The sequence below is a fragment of the Drosophila sulfurigaster genome, chromosome 3 (genome assembly GCF_023558435.1).
Source record: "Drosophila sulfurigaster albostrigata strain 15112-1811.04 chromosome 3, ASM2355843v2, whole genome shotgun sequence".
Lineage (NCBI taxonomy): Eukaryota > Metazoa > Arthropoda > Insecta > Diptera > Drosophilidae > Drosophila > Drosophila sulfurigaster.
The window spans coordinates 32,662,442-32,683,157 of NC_084883.1; the positions used below are offsets into that span (position 1 = coordinate 32,662,442).

At 36.8% G+C, this 20,716-nt stretch overlaps 3 protein-coding genes and 1 long non-coding RNA gene across 5 annotated transcripts; all 4 read left to right on the plus strand.

Moving 5' to 3' along the window:
• The first annotated feature begins 95 nt into the window (after positions 1 to 95).
• On the plus strand, positions 96 to 1,128 carry LOC133844948 (lipopolysaccharide-induced tumor necrosis factor-alpha factor homolog). 2 transcript variants are annotated; one of them, XM_062279240.1, is made up of 3 exons: positions 96 to 463; positions 526 to 661; positions 726 to 1,128. In XM_062279240.1, exons 1-3 carry the CDS (start codon positions 205 to 207, stop codon positions 835 to 837), a joined length of 507 nt encoding a protein of 168 aa, XP_062135224.1. In that variant the 5' UTR covers positions 96 to 204; the 3' UTR covers positions 838 to 1,128. The 2 variants fall into 2 exon arrangements, with proteins under 2 accessions (XP_062135224.1, XP_062135225.1); XM_062279241.1 differs by having other exon boundaries at positions 99 to 463; positions 735 to 1,123.
• Positions 1,129 to 15,736: 14,608 nt separating this feature from the next.
• LOC133843803 (lipopolysaccharide-induced tumor necrosis factor-alpha factor homolog) lies at positions 15,737 to 16,149 on the plus strand. Its single transcript, XM_062277504.1, has 2 exons — positions 15,737 to 15,943; positions 16,004 to 16,149. Exons 1-2 carry the CDS (start codon positions 15,819 to 15,821, stop codon positions 16,104 to 16,106), a joined length of 228 nt encoding a protein of 75 aa, XP_062133488.1. The 5' UTR covers positions 15,737 to 15,818; the 3' UTR covers positions 16,107 to 16,149.
• A 2,313-nt stretch (positions 16,150 to 18,462) lies between these two features.
• LOC133842818 (uncharacterized) lies at positions 18,463 to 19,041 on the plus strand. The gene is made up of 2 exons (XR_009894439.1): positions 18,463 to 18,667; positions 18,724 to 19,041. It is a non-coding gene; the product is annotated as an uncharacterized LOC133842818 (long non-coding RNA).
• A 609-nt stretch (positions 19,042 to 19,650) lies between these two features.
• LOC133841247 (lipopolysaccharide-induced tumor necrosis factor-alpha factor homolog) lies at positions 19,651 to 20,412 on the plus strand. Its single transcript, XM_062273605.1, has 3 exons — positions 19,651 to 19,918; positions 19,982 to 20,117; positions 20,277 to 20,412. Exons 1-3 carry the CDS (start codon positions 19,741 to 19,743, stop codon positions 20,380 to 20,382), a joined length of 420 nt encoding a protein of 139 aa, XP_062129589.1. The 5' UTR covers positions 19,651 to 19,740; the 3' UTR covers positions 20,383 to 20,412.
• Positions 20,413 to 20,716: the final 304 nt, after the last annotated feature.

Sequence of the window (20,716 nt, forward strand, 5' to 3'; positions counted from 1 at the left end):
ATGGATACAGAAATATGTGTCGGCAACAACTATAGCGACGACGACGGACGAGCGTTTTTTTTGTATATTGTATTTGCTCGTCGTTCCGCAGTTTCGTGTCGATTCGCAAGCTGTGAAGACGAAAAAGTCGGAAGCAACAGCAGCAGAAGCAGAATCCGAAACGACAAGCAACAGTTGGGAGAACGAAGCATCGTCAACGCAGCAATGGAAAAAGGCAAAATCGAAAACGAGCAGCCGCCCAGCTATGGCGATTTGGCGAGTGCTCCAACAATGCTACCACCACAGCAAATGCCACAGCCAATGCCACAACCAATGCCTCAGCCAATGCTGCAACAAATGCCGCAAGTAATGCCACAAGGAATGATGCAACCGATGCCACAAGGAATGGTACAACCGATGCCACAAGGAATGCCACCACAACAAACCATCTTTCCCATGCAGCAACAACCTGTTTACATTCAGGGTTCGTTTTGGTTATTCGTTTGTTTTTTAGTGACAAATTGAATTGTTCTTGTTTTGACACAGCACCAGCACCAAATTTTTTGGGCGGCATGCCGACGATGGTAACGTGCCCCTCGTGCCACGCTCATCAGCAGAGCGTGGTCAGATATGATCCCAGCACGAAGACACATTTGATGGCGCTCCTCATTTGTATCTTGGGGTGAGTTGAAGAGATTACGCAATCGTTGATGATGCGATTTTTAACTAATTCAAATTATAATGAGGATTTTCAGTGGCATGTGTTGCTGTTGCATTCCCTACTGTGTGGATTCCTGCCAGAATGCCGTACATCATTGCCGCAACTGCGGCGCCTACATTGGCACCTACCAAAACTAAATGAATGTGAAGTGTGAACCAAAAACATAACCACAAAAATCAATTTAATGTGCTTTTAATTGACACGAATGACAAGAGTGATATTATTGCGGCCAATTAATGCCGCAAGTTCTTATTAAAGTCACAAAGTTGCATATGCTTTCTTTGCCACCACGCGGCCTTGAACCATTCGAATGAACTCAAGATAAACAAAAACAAGTTTTACGATCAAATCAATAATAATAGCAAACACCAAAAACAAAAACACTCATTTCTATGTGAAGCACAACGAATAATAATTACAAACTGTAATCAAATAAATAAATAAAATATGAAATGTATTAAAATTATTTACTATGTTTTATGCTAATTAAAATATAAAGCGTTTGTTTGTTGTAAGACAACAAGTGGTATATCATAGTGTTTGTATTCCCACAAGAGTGATGGAATAGTTTCCCTAAGGTAAACATATCTATGATTGTTTATTCATAGAGTGCTTAGGGCGTGCCACATGTGCTTTGAATTTTGATAAATTCGCAAAGCTAACATAAGAGGTGCTCTGGGATCGCAGTGCTTAAAATTCCCACCACATTGTGGTGAGTATAGAAAAAAAAAACAACACAACGAAGAACATAAATAAAATGTATTTAAAAATATATATGGAACGAATAAAAACAATCTATGTTAGAAACAGTGCAGGGCAAAACTTTTGGAATATATTTATCCTAAAAGTAATTCCTTTAGTTTTGACAGTGATATATTCCTGTATACCCTCATACTTGATAGGCAAAAACAAGAAAAATTCACTTATCAAATTTAGCGCCAAAATTCTTGAGATGATATATGTACATACATATGTAAATACATAAATACAAATAAATACGTCTGTCAAAATGAGCATCTATGTATATTTTAGAGACTATAACAGCTAGATCTATATTTCTTTTTGACAGCATTGATGATATCGAAATAATGACATATATATTCCGGTATATTTCAGTATTTTTACGAATATTAATTTGGTATATTTAAATGATAATACCGTTATGTTTGGCTTCTTTTGAGAATAGGAACTCGACTATAGAATTCTTTTTAATATTCTATATTTTTTAAATTTAGCATGTCGTCATACAAGGTGCGTTCCAAAGTAAACAGGACTTTTTGAATCTAGCGCCCTCAACTGGTGCGTTAGAATCTGCTATTCTTTATCGACTTCCAGTAAAAATTTCATGACATTTCATCTATTGGAAGTGAAGTTATTGCGTTTTAAGTGTCAGTATGTTTTTGTCATCGGTGCGAAAATGAGCTTCGAACAAAGAGCCAACATTAAATTTTGTTTTAAAACGTTTACCGAAACGTTTCAATTTATGAAAAAAGTTTATGGCGATGGTTACCTATCCCGTAGCAGAGTGCACGAGTGGTTTCAACGTTTTCAAAGTGATCGTGAGGACATAAATGACGATGAACATGTGGGCCAACCAAAATCCGTGATCACAGAAAATTCCATCGAAACTGTGCGTGAATTCATAAAAAATCAGCCGAAATCATCATTGAAATTAATGGAAATAGAATTGAACATCTCCAAAACATCGATTTATCGCATTTTGACCGAACATTTGAGTGTGTGCACTATATGTTCCGCACAAATTGACTGACGTCCAAAAATTGGTCAGAATTAAACATTCGAAGGACCGACTATTTGACCAAAAATCACATTTTAACCATGAACCACTTCCCGTATTCACCTGATATTGCACCGTGCGACTTCTACCTTTTCGGAAAAATGAATTTGCCGATGAAAGGAAAGCGTTATGCAGACGTCGAGGCCATTCAAAAGGCTTGCACCGGCATACTAAAGGCCATACCGGGCAACGAGCTAAAACACTCGTTCGACTTGCTTTTGGACCGTGCAAAAAGCTGTACTAAAGCAGAAGGAGACTATTTTGAATAATATAAATTGATTTTGCCGAAAAAACTATTTGTTCTGTCTTTTTGTTAAAAGTCCTGTTTACTTTGGAACGCACCATGTATAACACGACACGAATTTCTCTTTAATTTACTGAGTTGAACAATAGTCGAAATAAATTTTGGCATGGAATAACTACAGCTTGAAATGCGAAAGTAAAATACATTATAACATAGTTTGAAATATTGAATAAGTAATAGTACTAAAGTTAAATTGAATTGAATTATAAAGCACTGCACAGCTTTCCTTAGCTTAGAATTGTGTATTAAGACTAGTCACACGAATCGCATCTGCTTTAAATATTTGAAATCGTAATGAAAATGTTTACACTAACTTCCAATCATTTAAAAGTAAACAAAAATAAAATAATAATAATAATACTTCGACACAGGATATATTGAAAAACTGTATTGCCGTAAATATTTAATCTTTATTCAATAATCAACTCAATGCTGACTGATCAAAAGATGTTACGCACCTCAAAAATATTTCAAAACGAATAAACTAGTTAGTAAGATATGACTTATTGGGGATATCAAAATCTATCTGAAGAAACTATAGTTTGTCCCGACAAAGTTTTATAAAGCCCATTTTTTTAAGGGAATTCGTCAAATATGCTTATAGATGGAACTAATATCTTCTCATGGATGATTCTTAAGCCTGAGATTTTTAACAACTCTGAAATCAGATCTAGGATTGAAATACACAAGAATAAAATATTGTGTTGCAATATTTATTTGTTTGGCGGTTACAATTCATAATTTTAGTTGCGGTCAGCTTGGATAAACACATAAATTATTTTTCTAATATTCGTAATTAACCACAAAATTATTTAAAGTGATTAGCATATACGGATTATATATAAAGCAGAAGGCGCATTACCGCTCCTAATCCGAGGGGAGCAAAAACGGTAAATTAAAGAAATTTGTAAGACGGAAGTTGCAGTCCAACTGCAAATTGGAGGTGAAGTCAGAAACGAGGGCGGAGACGACATTGACCATTCGATTTTCAACTTTTGGTTTAATAAAGTTAAATACATATTTGTGGGGCAGCTGCTGGATTTGCATTCCATTCCTGCATTGCACGGATTGCGCCAAGGTCATCGAGCGTACTTGCTCCCTGTGCAAAGGACATATTAACACCAAAGAATGGTGAAACCGTTTAACATTAACATTAATATACCATTAATTAAAAGTGAAAAGTTCAAGCTGTTGTATAGTGATTAGCTAGGTATTCTATGTTTACCATTTAAATAAAATATTCTTGCTTCTGGAACACTTTGAACATTTTCAGCGCGTATGCAACAATAACCAAAATCTACATTATAAATGATGTTTCCTATCCGCCAAATGGTATTTATATTCACACTGACAATGAATTGCAGTTACGTTCTGCGTTACGTTCTGTGTTAATATATTACATATGTATTATTATTGCGGTCAGAGTTTGAAAAGAACTACTCTAACTTTAAGGAAAGATCCCATCGATTCTGTAACTCGCTCTCGCTGTAAATTCGAGCGTTCTCATCGCCAAACTAGTGATGTTCTCGCTACTTTGGACGCTTTCAACGTTTCGAATTGCTTTTTCAATGTTGGGTGTTGCAATTTAGCTAAGCTTTGGAGTTTGCTCGTTATCGACAGATTTCTATACCCGCTACCCATAGGGTAGAAGGGTATTATAACTTTGTGCCGGCATGAAAAGTATGTAACAGGTAGAAGGAGCCATCCCCGACCCTATAAAGTATATATATTCTTGATCCGAGACGATCTAGCCATGTCCGTCTGTGTGTCTGTCCGTATGAACACCTAGATCTCAGAGACTTTAAAAGATAGAGCTATAATTTTTTTCGACAGCATTTGTTATGTTTGCACGCAGATCAAGTTTGTTTCACATTTTTGCCACGCTCACTTCCGCCCCTGCAAATCAATAAAATCGAATAACAAGAGTAATTTTAAAGCAATACAATACAACACATTACAATAATAACTATAGTATTTATGATTTCTGAAAATTTGATTGCGATCAGACTGTGGAAGTTATTAAAGAAATGGCCTACCTACTGGGAGTCTTAGTTGCTTTGGCCGACAATCTGGTATATTGTGCCATCTATGGTATATTTTGAATGTGGTGTTATATCGATATACCAAATATACCATTCGGTATATTTTTAGTATATTTGTATTTTGGTATATTTTGATAAAATACCGCAATGTTTTGCTTTTATTCAAAATGGGTAGCGGGTATCTCACAGTCGAGCACTGTTGGGAATACCCTTATTCAACTAATCAAAAATACCATTTAATATAACATATAAGTAGTATATTGATTGTTGGGCACGTTGGTCACACTGATGTGCTCGCTCTCTCACTTGGTTAAAAATCTCAGAAGAGTGTGCATGTGGTTTGGTGCTGACAATAAAATAATAAATTAAATAACTAAATATTCAAGAAGATAAAAGCGCGTGTATTCTTTAATAATAATTGGGTGCTTATTCCAATAGGTTATGGGCCCAGTTCATGCCTAATAATAATATATAAAACAAAATTAATACGCGTCGTTGCAAATTCTTGTGAAATCCTTTTTTTCTTTGCGTCATAAATACATACATACATAATTGCAAATTCTTGTGAAATTCTTTTTTCTTTGCGTCATAGATACATACATAATTGCAAATTCTTGTGAAATTTTTTTTTGTCATTTCGTTTTTTTTTATTGCGATTTGTTGTGAAATTCATTTTTTTCTCACATTTGTATTATTGCAACCCTTGTCTGTTTGTGTAGGAAGTAAAATGGAAAAGTTAAAGTATAACATAAAGCCGTTTACCGGTGAGAAATATTCGATTTGGAAATTTCGAGTTCGTGCGTTGCTTACAGAATTAGAAGTGCTTAAAGTTATTGATGATGAAAACCGAATAAAGATGATGTTGATTGGATCAAGGCTAATCTATGCGCTAAGAATATCCTCATTGCGCACTTGGGCGACTCATTTTTAGGTTTCGCATCTAGTGACGCCACAGCACGTGAAGTTTTCAAGAACTTAGACGCCGTATACGAACGGAAAAGTTTAGCGTCGCAACTATCAGCGCGCAAACGACTGCTTGCTCTTAAACATTCGGGCGAGATGTCACTTTCAAATTTTTTCATTATTTTTGATGAACTTATCAGTGAGTTGTCAGCTGCAGGCGCTAAAGTTGATGAAATGGACAAAGTTTCACACCTACTGCTCACATTGCCCTCGTCATATAATGGCGTTATTACAGCAATTGAAACTCTTTCAGAGGAAAATTTGACATTAGCCTTTGTTAAAAATAGATTGTTAGACCATGAGATAAAAATTAGAAATGATCAAAAGGATACTAGTAAAAAGGTTATGAAAGTGTTAGTTCAAAATAATAATCATAAAAAGAATTATCAAAAATATTCATCCAAAACACAAGATAACACAACCAATAAATAAATTTAAACATAAGCAACTTGGCAATATTAAATGTCACCACTGTGGTAAGATGGGACATATTAAAAAGGATTGCTATCATTTTAAAAGAATATCAAATTTAAATAAAAATAATAATACCAATAAAGTTAACGAAAGTCCAAATGAAAATATACAAGCACAAACCATCACATCACACGGTATTGCATTCATGGTAACCAACCATGAGACGGATAAATATAATTTTATCCTTGATTCCGGCGCGAGTGATCACCTAATAAACAATGTCTCGCTGTATGCTGATTATGTGGAACTGGAGCCGCCACTGAAGATCGCTGTGGCCAAACAAGGTCAATTCATTTACGCTACCAAACGTGGTGTTGTGCGATTGCGTAATAATTGTGAAATAACACTGGAGGATGTGTTGTATTGTAAGGAGGCTTCTGGTAACCTTATATCCGTAAAACGCCTGCAAGAGGCAGGTTTGACAACACAATTTGACCGTGATGGTGTCACCATATCAAAAAATGGATTGACAATCATAAAGGATTCAGGTATGTTGAACAATGTACCAATAATAAAATGTCAAGCATACATTGCTTGTAAAACAAACAACTATAGACTATGGCATGAGAGGTTTGGGCATATTAGCAATGCTAAATTGCTAGAAATAATGAGAAATAATTTATTTAATGACACAAGCCTAATTAATAGTTTAAAGTTGTCTGATGAAGTATGTGAACCGTGTCTAAGTGGAAAGCAAGCTAGGCTCCCATTTAATCATTTTAAGGATAAGAGCCATATTACAAGACCATTATTTATAGTACATTCTGATGTGTGCGGACCTATTACACCGGTTTCTTTAGATGAAAAGAATTATTTTGTTATCTTTGTAGATGAATTCACACATTACTGTGTCACTTACCTAATACAATACAAGTCAGACGTATTCAATATGTTTCAAGATTTTGTAGCAAAAAGTGAGGCCCATTTCAATGTCAAGGTAGTCAATTTATATATCGATAATGGTAGAGAATACTTGTCAAATGAAATGCGTAATTTCTGTGTCAAGAAAGGGATCACTTATCACCTGACAGTGCCACACACACCCCAATTAAATGGTGTATCTGAACGAATGATACGAACCATTACCGAGAAAGCCCGTGCCATGGTTAATGGTGCACAATTAGAAAAAGCTTTTGGGGTGAAGCAGTGTTGACTGCTACATACCTAATTAATAGAATTCCAAGTAGAGCACTAGTACATAGAAAAAGACCCCATATGAGATGTGGCATAATAAAAAGCCTAACTTAAAATACTTGAAAGTATTTGGTTCAACCGTATATGTGCATAATAAAAACAAAAACGGAAAATTTGATGACAAATCAAAGAAAAGTATTCTTGTCGGATACGAACCAAATGGCTTTAAATTATGGGATGCTATTAATGGCAAATTTATTGTAGCCAGGGATGTTGTTGTCGATGAAACCAATATGGTTAACTCTAGACCCATCAAAAGTGAAAGTTTCCCGAATGATAGTAAGGAAAGTGAAAGTTTCCCGAATGATAGTAAGGAAAATGAAAGCTTCCAGAATGATAGTAAGGAAAGTGAAAATATCCTGAATGAAAGTAAGGACAACGAAAAAGAATTTCCGAACGAGAGTAGGAAAAGAAAGGAAGCTGATCCTCTGAATGAAAGTAAGGGAGATCTTGATGGCATTGACAACGATAGCAACGATGTTGTAACGAGTAGAAGAAGTGAAAGACTACAGAAAAAGCCCCAAATATCATACAATGAAGATGAAAGCGATTTAAATAAATTAATTTTAAACGCTCATGCTATTTTCAATGATGTCCCAAACAATTTCGATGAAATAAAATATAGAAGCGATAAGAGTTGTTGGGAAGAGGCTATACAAACTGAATTAAGTGCTCATGAGATGAATAATACTTGGACAATTACAAAGAAGCCTAAAGATAAAAATATTGTTGACAGTAAATGGATATTTTCCATTAAACATGATGAAATTGGTAATCCAGTTAGATACAAGGCTAGATTAGTGGCTCGAGGTTTTACTCAAAAGTACCAAGTCGATTATGAGGAAACATTTGCCCCTGTTGCTAGAGTTTCGAGTTTCCGATTCATGTTATCTTTGGCAGTTCAATATAATCTGAAAGTCCATCAAATGGACGTTAAAACAGCATTTTTAAACGGCGTGCTAAAGGAGGATATATACATGAGACTTCCTCAAGGTGTGTCGTGTGACGGTGAAAATGTGTGTAAGTTGAATAAGGCCATTTACGGTCTCAAACAAGCAGCTAGATGCTGGTTTGAAGTTTTTTGAAAAAGCCTTGAAAGAATGTGGTTTTGTGAACTCTCCAGTTGATCGCTGTATATATATTCTTGATAGAGGTAACATTAACGAAAATATATATGTTCTATTATATGTTGATGATGTAGTCATAGCTACACATGATATAAAAAGAATGAATAATTTTAAAAAATATTTAATGGAAAAGTTTAAAATGACTGACCTAAAGGATATACGACATTTTATAGGTATAAGAGTAGAAATATATGACGATAAAATTTTGTTAAGTCAATCTGCCTACATTAAGCGTTTTTTGAATAAATTTAATATGAGTGATTGCAATCCGGTCAATACTCCTCTACCGAGTAAACTAAATTACGATGCGCTTAACTCAGATGAGAACTGCAGCGCACCATGTCGTAATCTTATTGGATGTCTAATGTACGTAATGCTATGTACACGACCTGACTTAACTACTGCAGTAAATATCTTAAGCAGATATAGCAGTAAAAATAATTTAGAACTATGGCAATGTTTAAAAAGGGTCCTTAGATATTTGAAGGGTACCATTGATTTGAAACTGATTTTTAAGAAAAACGAAAAGTTTGAAAATGTATTAGTTGGCTATGCTGATTCTGATTGGGGTGGAAATGATATTGATCGAAAAAGCACAACGGGCTATTTGTTTCATATGTTTGAATCAAATTTAATTTGCTGGAACACAAAAAGGCAAAACTCAGTAGCAGCCTCATCAACTGAAGCTGAGTATATGGCTCTGTATGAAGCCGTAAGAGAGGCCCTATGGTTAAAATCTATTCTAAACAGTGTCCATATTAAAATTGAAACCCCAATTAAAATTTATGAGGATAATCAAGGCTGTATAAACATAGCTAATAACCCCTCATGTCACAAGAGAACCAAGCATATTGATATTAAATATCATTTTGTACGAGAGCGTGTTGAATCTAATGAAATTTATCTTGAGTATATTTCGACAGAAAATCAAATCGCAGATGTCTTCACCAAGCCATTGCCAGCTCCCAGATTCATGGAAATGCGGAACAGACTGGGACTACTTAAGGATGCAGATATCTGAACAAACGTCGATACTGTCAATATTATTTTTATTTTCTTTCTTTTGCTTAACCAAAAAAAAACAAATATCTATATATATATCATACATTTAACCACATAAGGAGACAATGAAGTCAATTAAAAAAATGAATTTAATCTAATTTGATGCCGTAACCGTCGTCGCATGCAGACGTGTATTTATTGTGCTCCGGGAAAAAATATTCAATAAGATCACATAAGTGCAGTGACTGGTTTAAAAAAATCTACAATATCGCGAAAAGACGCTCTTTGCGATGAAATCGCTAATGTTTATATTGATTGATTAATTAATTAATATAAATCATAACAATTAAAACTCTAATTAATCAATCTCGATTACAATGAGTCAAAACGACATTCGTGCACAACGTCACCGTGAGCAAGACGAGAGACGGCTCTCACAACAACGAAACAACGCGTACTTCTCTTTTAAAGCGACCGAATATAATGCAAGCTCTGATCAAGTGCGGTCAATTACCCCCCAACTCGACCGAATTCTTAAACGTAGAGAGTAATAGAGCGCGCTCATGCTCTCCCTCGCTACCATCGATGTCTCTGCAGCCTAAGAGCGCAGTAACCAGCACCGCAATTTCGCTGACAACGTCAACCGTAACAACAACAACAACCGCAACTGTATCGACAGCGCGTTTAACGACATCATCAGCTAGCGGCGCAAACATTACTACGTCTGTCGCTGCGCTGACCGAAAAAAGAACAAAACAATGAACCTATTAAGCCGGCTGTGCAGACTGGTATGGATCGCTACATTCAAATTAAAAGAAAGATGAGCCCTCTAAATTCTCAGCGCAAAATAACCCGTGGCAATGCTAGCCTAGCTGCAATAGAAACGGACATGAACTCGAACCGATTCAAAATCTTGGCAGACGCCTATGAGGTTGAGGCGGCCGAATCTACTGAAGTCGAGAAAAGGAAGCCAAAGCCTCCGCCTATTTATATACGAGAAAAAAGTTCCAATGTTCTCGTCAACAAAATTATTGAGATTATTGGCAAGGATAACTTTCACATAATACCCCTTGTAAAGGGCAACATTCACGAAACAAAAGTTCAAATGAAGTCTGAAGATAATTACAGAGTATTATCGAAATATCTTACCGATAATAAAAAGAACTTTTACACGTATCAGCTTAAAAGCAGCAAGGGTTTGCAAGTCGTACTCAAGGGTATAGAATCTGAAGTAACGCCTGCAGAGATAACAAAGGCACTACAAGAGAAGGGATTTAGCGCAAAGACAGTCTTCAATATCCTTAACAAGGATAGAAAGCCGCAGCCACTCTTTAAGGTTGAGCTCGAGCCAGACAATAAGCCCCTGAAGAAATACGAAGTGCACCCTATATACAATCTTCAGTTCCTGCTGCATCGCCGAATTACAGTTGAGGAACCGCACAAACGCAATGGTCCGGTACAATGTGCGAACTGCCAAGAATATGGTCATACAAGGTCATACTGTAAACTGCGCCCGGTGTGTGTAGTTTGTGGAGAGCTTCATGACTCCGCACACTGCCCAGCGAGCAAAGATGACTGCAACTCGAAAAAGTGCGGCAACTGCGGTGGCAATCACACTGCTAACTATAGAGGTTGCCCAGTTTATAAGGATCTGAAAAGCCGCATTCATCAAAAAGGAATTACCGCCCGCACCCAAAATAAAACGTTGAAAGTCTCCAGATCAAACCCTGAAGTCTTCTTCTCGACTGCAGCCAGATCCTCACTAGGACCTATTAACTCTGAGAAAAGTGTGACATACGCAAGCGCTTTAAAATCAGGACCGGCTATCCCTGCCTCAAAAGTTCATTTCTGCAATCAGCATACCAAGAACCGAACATGGCTCAGCAACATCAATCGCCGGAGCAGTCAAAAGCAACTTCGAAGCTATGATATGCAGCTTACAACAAAGCCTTACAGAATTTATGTCATTTATGCGCACAACTATGCAAGATTTAATGCGAAACCAAAATCTATTGATTGAAATGCTGGTTTCACAACAATCCAAATAATGACTCCCTACGGATCTCTACGTGGAACGCTAACGGCGTTTCACAGCATAAACTTGAGTTAGCTCAATTCCTACTCGACAATCAAATCGACGTAATGCTGCTTTCAGAAACACACCTTACAAACAAATACAATTTTCATCTTCGAGGATATACTTTCTACGGAACAAATCATCCAGACGGTAAAGCACATGGTGGGACTGGAATTCTAATCAGAAGCCGTATTAAGCACTACTATCATAACAAATTTGCTAAAACTACCTACAGGCCACATCTATAAATATAAAACTAAATACCGGCAACGAACTTACACTAGCCGCCGTATACTGCCCCCTCGCTTCACTATAGCTGAAGATGAGTTTATGCAGTTTTTCAACTCACTAGGAGACCACTTCATAGCAGCAGGAGACTACAATGCCAAGCACACACACTGGGGATCTCGTCTCGTGACTCCAAAAGGAAAGCAGCTCTACAATGCCATTATCAACGCCAAGAACAAGCTCGACTATGTTTCTCCTGGCACACCAACATACTGGCCGGCAGACCCAAAGAAACTGCCCGATTTAATAGACTTTGCGATTACCAAAAACATTCCAAAAATCTGATAAGCGCCGAATGCCTTTCGGATCTTTCATCTGACCACTCGCCTATACTGTTTATTCTACTCCGGCATCCAGGAACATTGGAACAATCACTAAAATTGACCTCACAGAAAACTAATTGGATTAAGTACAGAAAGTATATAAGCTCACACATTGAGCTAAGTCCCCATCTCAATAATGAAGCCGACGTAGACAGCTTTGTTAATTCACTGGAGTCTGTACTTGTCTCTGCAGCCCAAGCTTCAACACCTCAAACCATAAATACACAAAGCAATCGAAAGAAGACAAATCTACAAATCGAGCAGCTCGTCCTCGAAAAGCGACGCTTACGTCGAGAGTGGCAATTCCACAGATCGCCAGCTTCTAAGCAACGTTTAAGACATGCCTCACGTGAACTTACTAAAGCTCTACAGCAAGAAGAAGCATACGTCCAACGCCACTACATAGAGCAATTGTGTACTTCTAGTACGAAAAACTCACTATGGAGAGCTCACCCTACTCTGAGCTCACCGAAAGAAGCCGTGATGCCTATAAGAAATCCCACAGGAGGCTGGGCGCGTAGCGATGCAGACAGAGCCAGCACGTTTGCCAACCACCTTAAAATGTACTCCAACCAAATCCTGCCACGAGTGCGTTTACTGTGCCGACTTTATCAAATGAGCCTCAGCTTCAACGTGAGCCAATCGAATTTCGCCCAAATGAAATCGTTAGCATCATCAAAAATCAACTGAATCCGAAAAATCCCCGGGATGCGACCTCATAACTCCCAAAATGATCATCGAGCTCCCATATTGCGCCGTTTGCACTATCACCCAGCTTTTCAACACCATCGCAAAACTTGGCTACTATCCAGTAAGATGGAAGAAGTCAATTATAATAATGATAGCAAAGCCGGGAAAAGACCACACAGTCCCCACGTCGTATAGACCTATAAGCCTACTTTCATGCTTATCTAAACTCTTTGAAAAATGCGTTTTGATTCGGATAAACACGTACCTAAGACTCCAGGAAGGAATCCCGTCACATCAATTTGGGTTTCGTGAAAAGCACGGAACAATTGAGCAGGTCAACCGGATAACATCAGAAATTCGGAACGCGTTCGAAAAACGAGAGTACTGTACTGCCATATTTCTAGATGTCTCTCAAGCATTTGACAGAGTCTGGCTAGAAGGTCTAATGTACAAGATCAAGACAATGCTCCCCAGCAACACCCATAAGCTTTTAGAGTCTTACCTTTACGACAGAAAATTTGTTGTGAGATGCAACTCTGCTATATCTGATGTTTTCACTGTTGGAGCTGGAGTTCCTCAAGGTAGTGTGCTAGGGCCAACACTATACGTCCTCTACACAGCAGACATCCCGACAAGCACACGAATAACAACATCTACGTTTGCTGATGATACAGCTATTCTTAGCCGCTCAAAATGCCCGAGGCAAGCAACTGCGCAGCTAGCTCTTCATATGGTCGATGTTGAAAAATGGCTATCAGATTGGCGAATTAGAGTGAACGAACAAAAATGCAAGCACGTTACATTCACCCTGAACAGACAAAACTGCCCGCCGCTAACGTTAAACAACACTCTACTCCCGCAAGCAAACGAAGTGACATATCTAGGAGTACACCTCGACAGAAGACTCACATGGCGCCGGCACATTGAAGCCAAAAGAACACACCTAAAGCTAAAAGCCAGCAGCCTTCATTGGCTTATCAACGCACGGTCTCCCCTTAGCCTTGAATATAAAGTCCTGCTGTATAACTCGGTACTAAAACCTATATGGATGTACGGCTCCCAATTATGGGGGAGTGCCAGCAATAGTAATATTGACATAGTCCAGCGAGCTCAGTCGAAGATCTTGAGAACCATCACCGGGGCACCGTGGTACGTTCGCAACGAAAACATACAACGCGACTTAAACATCCTACCAGTCAAAGAAGTGATCGCAGAACAGAAGGAAAAGTACTTTACCAAGCTACTGTTGCACCCTAACCACCTGGCGAGAGGTCTAACAAGGTTGAGCAACCAATCACGTCTTCGTCGTAATGACTTACCTACCCAGCGACCGACCTGAGGGACGCGCAACCAGAATGCAGTTTTAACACACTGTTAGCTAAATTTTAATGTTAAGATTCGTAAACTTATTGTTAGTCTCAAAATCTAGAGAAGATTCAATAAATAAAAGCAAAGTCCTCAAAAAAAAAAAAATCTAATTTAAAATAAGAAGACAATGAAGTCAATCTGAAAATGAATTTAATTTAATATTAGACACTGAAGTCGCTATGTAAATTTAATTTAACGTAAATGTAGATTAATATTATTTTGTAAACAAATTAGATAATAAGTGATTTGATCGGGTTTTTCTGGGTTTCCCCGTATCCTCGCAGCGAATGCTGAATCACATTACGTTCCCAGAATTCACACCAGCCACATTAGAATAAGCATTTTTTGAATTGTTATTTAAAAAATATGGATGTTATTTTTGAGGGGTGCGTGTTGGAATACCCTTATTCAACTAATCAAAAATACCATTTAATATAACATATAAGTAGTATATTGATTGTTGGGCACGTTGGTCACACTGATGTGCTCGCTCTCTCACTTGGTTAAAAATCTCAGAAGAGTGTGCATGTGGTTTGGTGCTGACAATAAAATAATAAATTAAATAACTAAATATTCAAGAAGATAAAAGCGCGTGTATTCTTTAATAATAATTGGGTGCTTATTCCAATAAGCACACTCGACTGTAACTTTCTTACTTGTTTATGACTGCTGCGTTTCTAATATGGTATTTAGTATACATACAAACATATTAGTATGTGGCATATATGTAGTATATACCATAGTGTATAGTTGAGTATTATTGCTTAAATTAAATTGCTGCTAGTTTAATATGGTATTAAGTATATATATTATATATATTTATATATTATATATGGTATATACAATAGTATATAGTTTAGTATATAAGGTACATACAATAGTAAGTATATATAAGTATATATACACATAAACTGTACTCAATAGAATTGTATTCTACTCTATTGGATTGTATTATATTGAATTTTATTGTATATCATTGTATTGTATTGTATTGTACGTATTGTTTCTGAATAGCTTAGCATTTCGTTGATTCAAGCCAAATAAACTCTTCAGTGCTAAAAATAAACTTGAAAACATTTTTATTACTTTGTTAAACGTTTCAAGTCAGGAAGCTAGTAAAGCATATCTGCTAAAGGAGAGAATTCCATAAGATATGCTTAGAAGAAGAACTAGAAGCTCAATTTGAATGAATATTGCAATTACGATTAGCATAACAATACAACCGTAACTTTATAAACTATCATGGTGATTGCAATAATTATGTTATGCGGGTCAAGCTGTATAATTAACAAATCCAGCTCTGGTGAGTTTTAATACATGATTAAACTATTTTTTTTATATATTAACTGCACTGCACTATAACATTTAATATGGGCAGCTGCAGTTGTATATAAGGCAGCAGTTGCATTAACGCCTGACTTCTCAGACTGAACGGAGTTAAAATCGAGAAATATAATAAAGTCCTAAGATGAACGTTGGTCCAGAGTCGACTAGACTGGTGTGTCCCAACTGCCAGATGGAGGTGATGACTAAGGCGACGGCAATAACGACAACAAAAACGCATTTAATTGCGATTCTTATGTGCTTATTTTGGTAAGCAATCGAGTGGACTATTCCAATTTATACATAGAGAGTAATGGATTAATGTTGCAGCTGCTGGATCTGTGCTCCGGTGGTTTATTGCACGGACTGCGCCCGAAGCATCGAACACACTTGCCCCTCGTGCAACAACTATATTGGCACATACGATCGCTGATACTCCTAAGAAAAAAAGTATTAGGTTTTCGGGTAAAGTGAGTGGTACTTTAAAATAAATTAAAGCTGAAAACGTTAAGCTGTGCTAATTAGTAATGTTTCTATGTTTTTCACTTAAATAAATTGGTGTTCAAAATTTTCAAAATCTTGTAATTGTCTAAGTAAGTTTACAGATTATTTTATATATAAAACATGTAGGTATGCATAACAAGGTGCAACCGTCTCATATGTGGTTAATAAACAAATTAACAAATATCGAAATAACTTTAATTATTACGCAACCATAAAGAAGTATAGATGTTTTCTTTTTGTTGTGGGTTAATAAATATAACTTTGAGTAAGTGTTTAAAAAAGTTTATACAATGTGGGCACCTCTACATGTAGATAAGGCAACGGTTGCTCAGCAACCTCAGACTGAGCGGGGTTAGGAACCAGAATTTAAGATTAACGTATGAAACCTACAGTCCAGTCTACTAGACTGCGAGATACCTGCTACCCATTTTCAATAAAAGCAAAATATTGCGGAATTATTTATAAAATAAATCCAAATAATAACCGAAAATTTACAATTTTGGTCTATGAAGGTATTCCTAAATTTAAAATCTACCGTAGAGTACAAAATAAACCAGATATAATACTAAACAAGTAAGAAAGCTACAGTCGAGTGTGCTCGACTGTGAGATACCCGCTACCCATTTTTAATAAAGGCAAAATATTGCGGTATCATTTTCAAAATATACCGAATATACTGCAAAAATACTAAAAAAAAAAAATATACCAAATGGTATATTTGGTATATCGATATAGTACACCATTCAAAATATACCATAGACGGCACAATGTCTCAGATTGTCGGCCAAAGCAACTCAGACCCTAGTAAGTAGGCGTTTTTGCCCACACAAAAGTATTTCTTTAATAACTCCCACAATTTTTATCTGATCTTAACCAAGTTTTCAGGAATCATAACTACTATAGTATTTATTGTATATACCAAAAAAATTATAGCTCTATCTCTTATAGTCTCTGAAATCTAGGTGTTCATACGGACAGACGGACAGACACACAGACGGACAGACGGACATGGCTATATCGTCTCGGCTGTTGACGCTGATCAAGAATATATATACTTTATAGGGTCGGAGATGCCTCGTTCTACCTGTTACATTTCCTGCCGGCACAAAGTTATAATACCCTTCTACCCTATGGGTAGCGGGTATAAATATACCAAAGGCTACAATTGACATATCGATACACTCCTTAATTTAAATTCTACCATAGAGTACAAAATATACCAGATTGTTATTTCATATATATAATGATATATAAGGTTGCACAACAAGCGCAATCAAATCTTGAACACACAAATTAGAAACGAAACACTTTAAGCTATTATGCAAAATGAAAGGAGTATAGATTTTTTTCGATGTGGTTCAAATGTATAACTAATACATATGTGGTCAGTGTGGTTGTTTAAAATACTTTCTTAACATATACCACCACTGCTAAAAAAAAACATTTAATGTGGGTTGCTGCACTCGTATATAACGCAGAAGTTTCATTATCGCCTAACTTCTCAGACTGAAAGGATTTAAAACCGGAAACTTGAAGAAAGCTGTAAGATGAACGTTGGTCCAGAATCGAGTAGGCTGGTGTGTCCCCAATGCAAGATGTCTATTTTGACTACAACGACTCCAAGATCTTCAAGTACAACGCATCTGATTGCTCTTCTTATGTGTGTAGTTGGGTAAGCGATCGCATCGAATATTCCAAGTTATAGAGAGTAATCAATTAGTGTTGCAGCTGTTGTATCTGTGCTCCATTTCTGTATTGCACCGAATGTGCCCGAAACATTGAACACACTTGCCCTTCCTGCAACAACTATATTGGCACATACAAACGCTGATGCTGCTAAGAGATAATGTTTTCGGGTAAAGTGAGTGCTACTCAAAAATCAATCAGAGATGGAGTGTTCGAGCTGTTTTAATTAATTAGCTTTTCATAATTTATGTTTGACACTTAAATAAAATGGTTAAAAAAATTCAAAAATATTGCTATCCTCTAGTTAAGTTAAAGATTATTTTATATATAAAACATTGGGGTTTGCATAACAAGGCGCAACCGTCTCATTTATGGGTAATAAACATACAAATAAACAAACTTTTACTATTAAATCTTCAACACAGAGGAATTAGAAGCGAAACGCTTTAAACTATTATGCAAAACTAAAAGAGTACAGATGTTAATTTTTTGTGGGTCAAGCTGTATAATTAATGCATATAACTGTGGTGAGTTTGTTTGTTTAAACTAGATTCTTAATATTGGGACCACAGCACAATTTCATTTAATATGCACTCGTATATAAACCAGAAGTTTCATTATCGCCTGACTTCTCAGACTGAACGGATTTAAAAAACAAGAACTTTAAGAAAGCTGTAAGATGAACGTTGGCCCAGAATCGACTAGGTTGGTGTGTCCCAGTTGCCAGGTGACGATTACGACTAAAACGACTCCTAGATCTTCAAGTAGAACGCATCTGATTGCTATTCTTATGTGTGCAGTTGGGTAAGCAAATGCATCGAATATTTCAAGTTATAGAGAGTAATCAATTAGTGTTACAGCTGTTGTCTCTGTGCTCCATTTCTATATTGTACCGAATGTGCCCGAGACATCGATCACACTTGCCCCTCCTGCAACAACTATATTGGCACATACAAACGCTGACAATGCTGTGAATAGTAAATTATGAGGGCTACCCAAAAATGTATCAAAGGTGAAGAGTTCACGCTGTTCTAATCAATTATGTTTTCTGTGTTAGTTGCTTAAATAAAATGTTCTGGGTGATGTTCAGAGTAATTCATTTAACACAATGAGCAAAAACTTGTAATATGAGGTTCAGTTAAAGTTAAAGATTATTTCTATATAATATTAAAGTGTCACACCAAACATCTCTTATATTTTATAAGAACAAAAAAATACTTTTCCCAGATTTAGATGATATTGAATTTGTCTGCGTGAATGTCCTAAGTAATTATTAAAAATTAAAAATATACGTATTTAACTAACATGGAGTTTCATAACTCAATATTCTTAACCATAAAAATAAAGCAAGCTCTCTTAATGTGTTTGCACAGCTGGAAATGAAAAAGCGAGAAATAATAATAAATGCACAACTTAAATATAGAAATTCTCTGCAAAGGTCTTCTAATTCACAAAATGGTTTTCTTCAGTTTAAAATATATTTTATTTTCATAAAATAATATGATGTGATTAAGGATTATTGAGCAGTCGAATTTATTGATTTTTAAAATTTAAACAACTTTTTAAGCAAGGTAAGATATTTGTCAGACTCGTAATAAAATGAAAGAATATTTTCTATTGAGTGGATAATATACTCAATATTTTGTAAAAGAAACTTAGATACGATCTCGCTGATCAGATTTCATTGATCATCTACTACGCGAAGCAGAAAAGTTGTTAGTGCGCAGGCAACATTTGCAAAGCTTTTTTTGACTGTGTTGCTGCAACATGTTCGTTGGGCACAATGTTGCTGAGATATAAACGCAATAGATAGCCGGTGAGTACACAGCAAATGCTTAGTTATCAACAGCACGCAATTCAAAGCGGATAAATTCAGCATGCAGTCGAACTTGCAACACAACGTGGCCATAAACTATCAGTATCAGCCACAGCCGCAGCCGCAGCCACCAACACAAACACACATGTTGCCGCCACAGCCGCCAAGCTATGATCAGGCGACACATGTGCAAATGTTGCAACCAGCCAGACCCACAACGCAAGTGATTGTCATACAACGTAAGTGATTCCCAAAGTGTTGTTGTTGTTGTTGCAGTTGTGTTGCAATTTGTGCATTTACAGAGGAAGCCCCGCCAGCTGTTGGTCCCGATGCCTGCTTCATCACGTGCCCCTATTGCCATGTGCGGAAGCTGACGCGCATCGAGTATTCGCCCGGTGTGCGGACTCATTGCATGGCCGGTGTCTTGTGTCTTGTGGGGTAAGTGTGTTTGTTTTCTTATCTCAAATCTCGAATTTCAGTTGGATATGATATCTTATCAGCTGCGTGTGTGTGTGTGTGTGGGTGTGTTTGGACTTTTCCTAATTTATTTTTTTATTTTTTGTTGATGCTGCAATCTTGAATCTGGGCTGTCAACAGGCTTTGGTGTTTCGCCTGTTTGCCGTACTGCGCCACAAGCTGCATGAATGCGCATCATTTCTGCGGCAATTGCAACAAATTTGTGGGCGTCTATAATCGCGATTAACAATTTGCCAATTACCGATTGCTGCAAAACAATAAACATAAACAATATCCCCCCAAATACTTGAACATTACTTCATAGTCGTTGAGATACACAGATACACACACAAATACACAGACACAGCCACAGCCACAGACACAAACACTCTCGCCGTAAGGTAAACAAATAAAGCACACACTCAGCAGAAAGCTTTCGCTGACAAAACAGAAGAGGAAGAGCGAAACCTACCACAAAGCTGACTGCGCCAACGGCTTTTTATTGATAAGCAAACCAATTGGGTGCGTTCATTGCGTTCAGCTTTTCAGCTTTTCATGGCTATTTCGTGAGCTGTCGAACT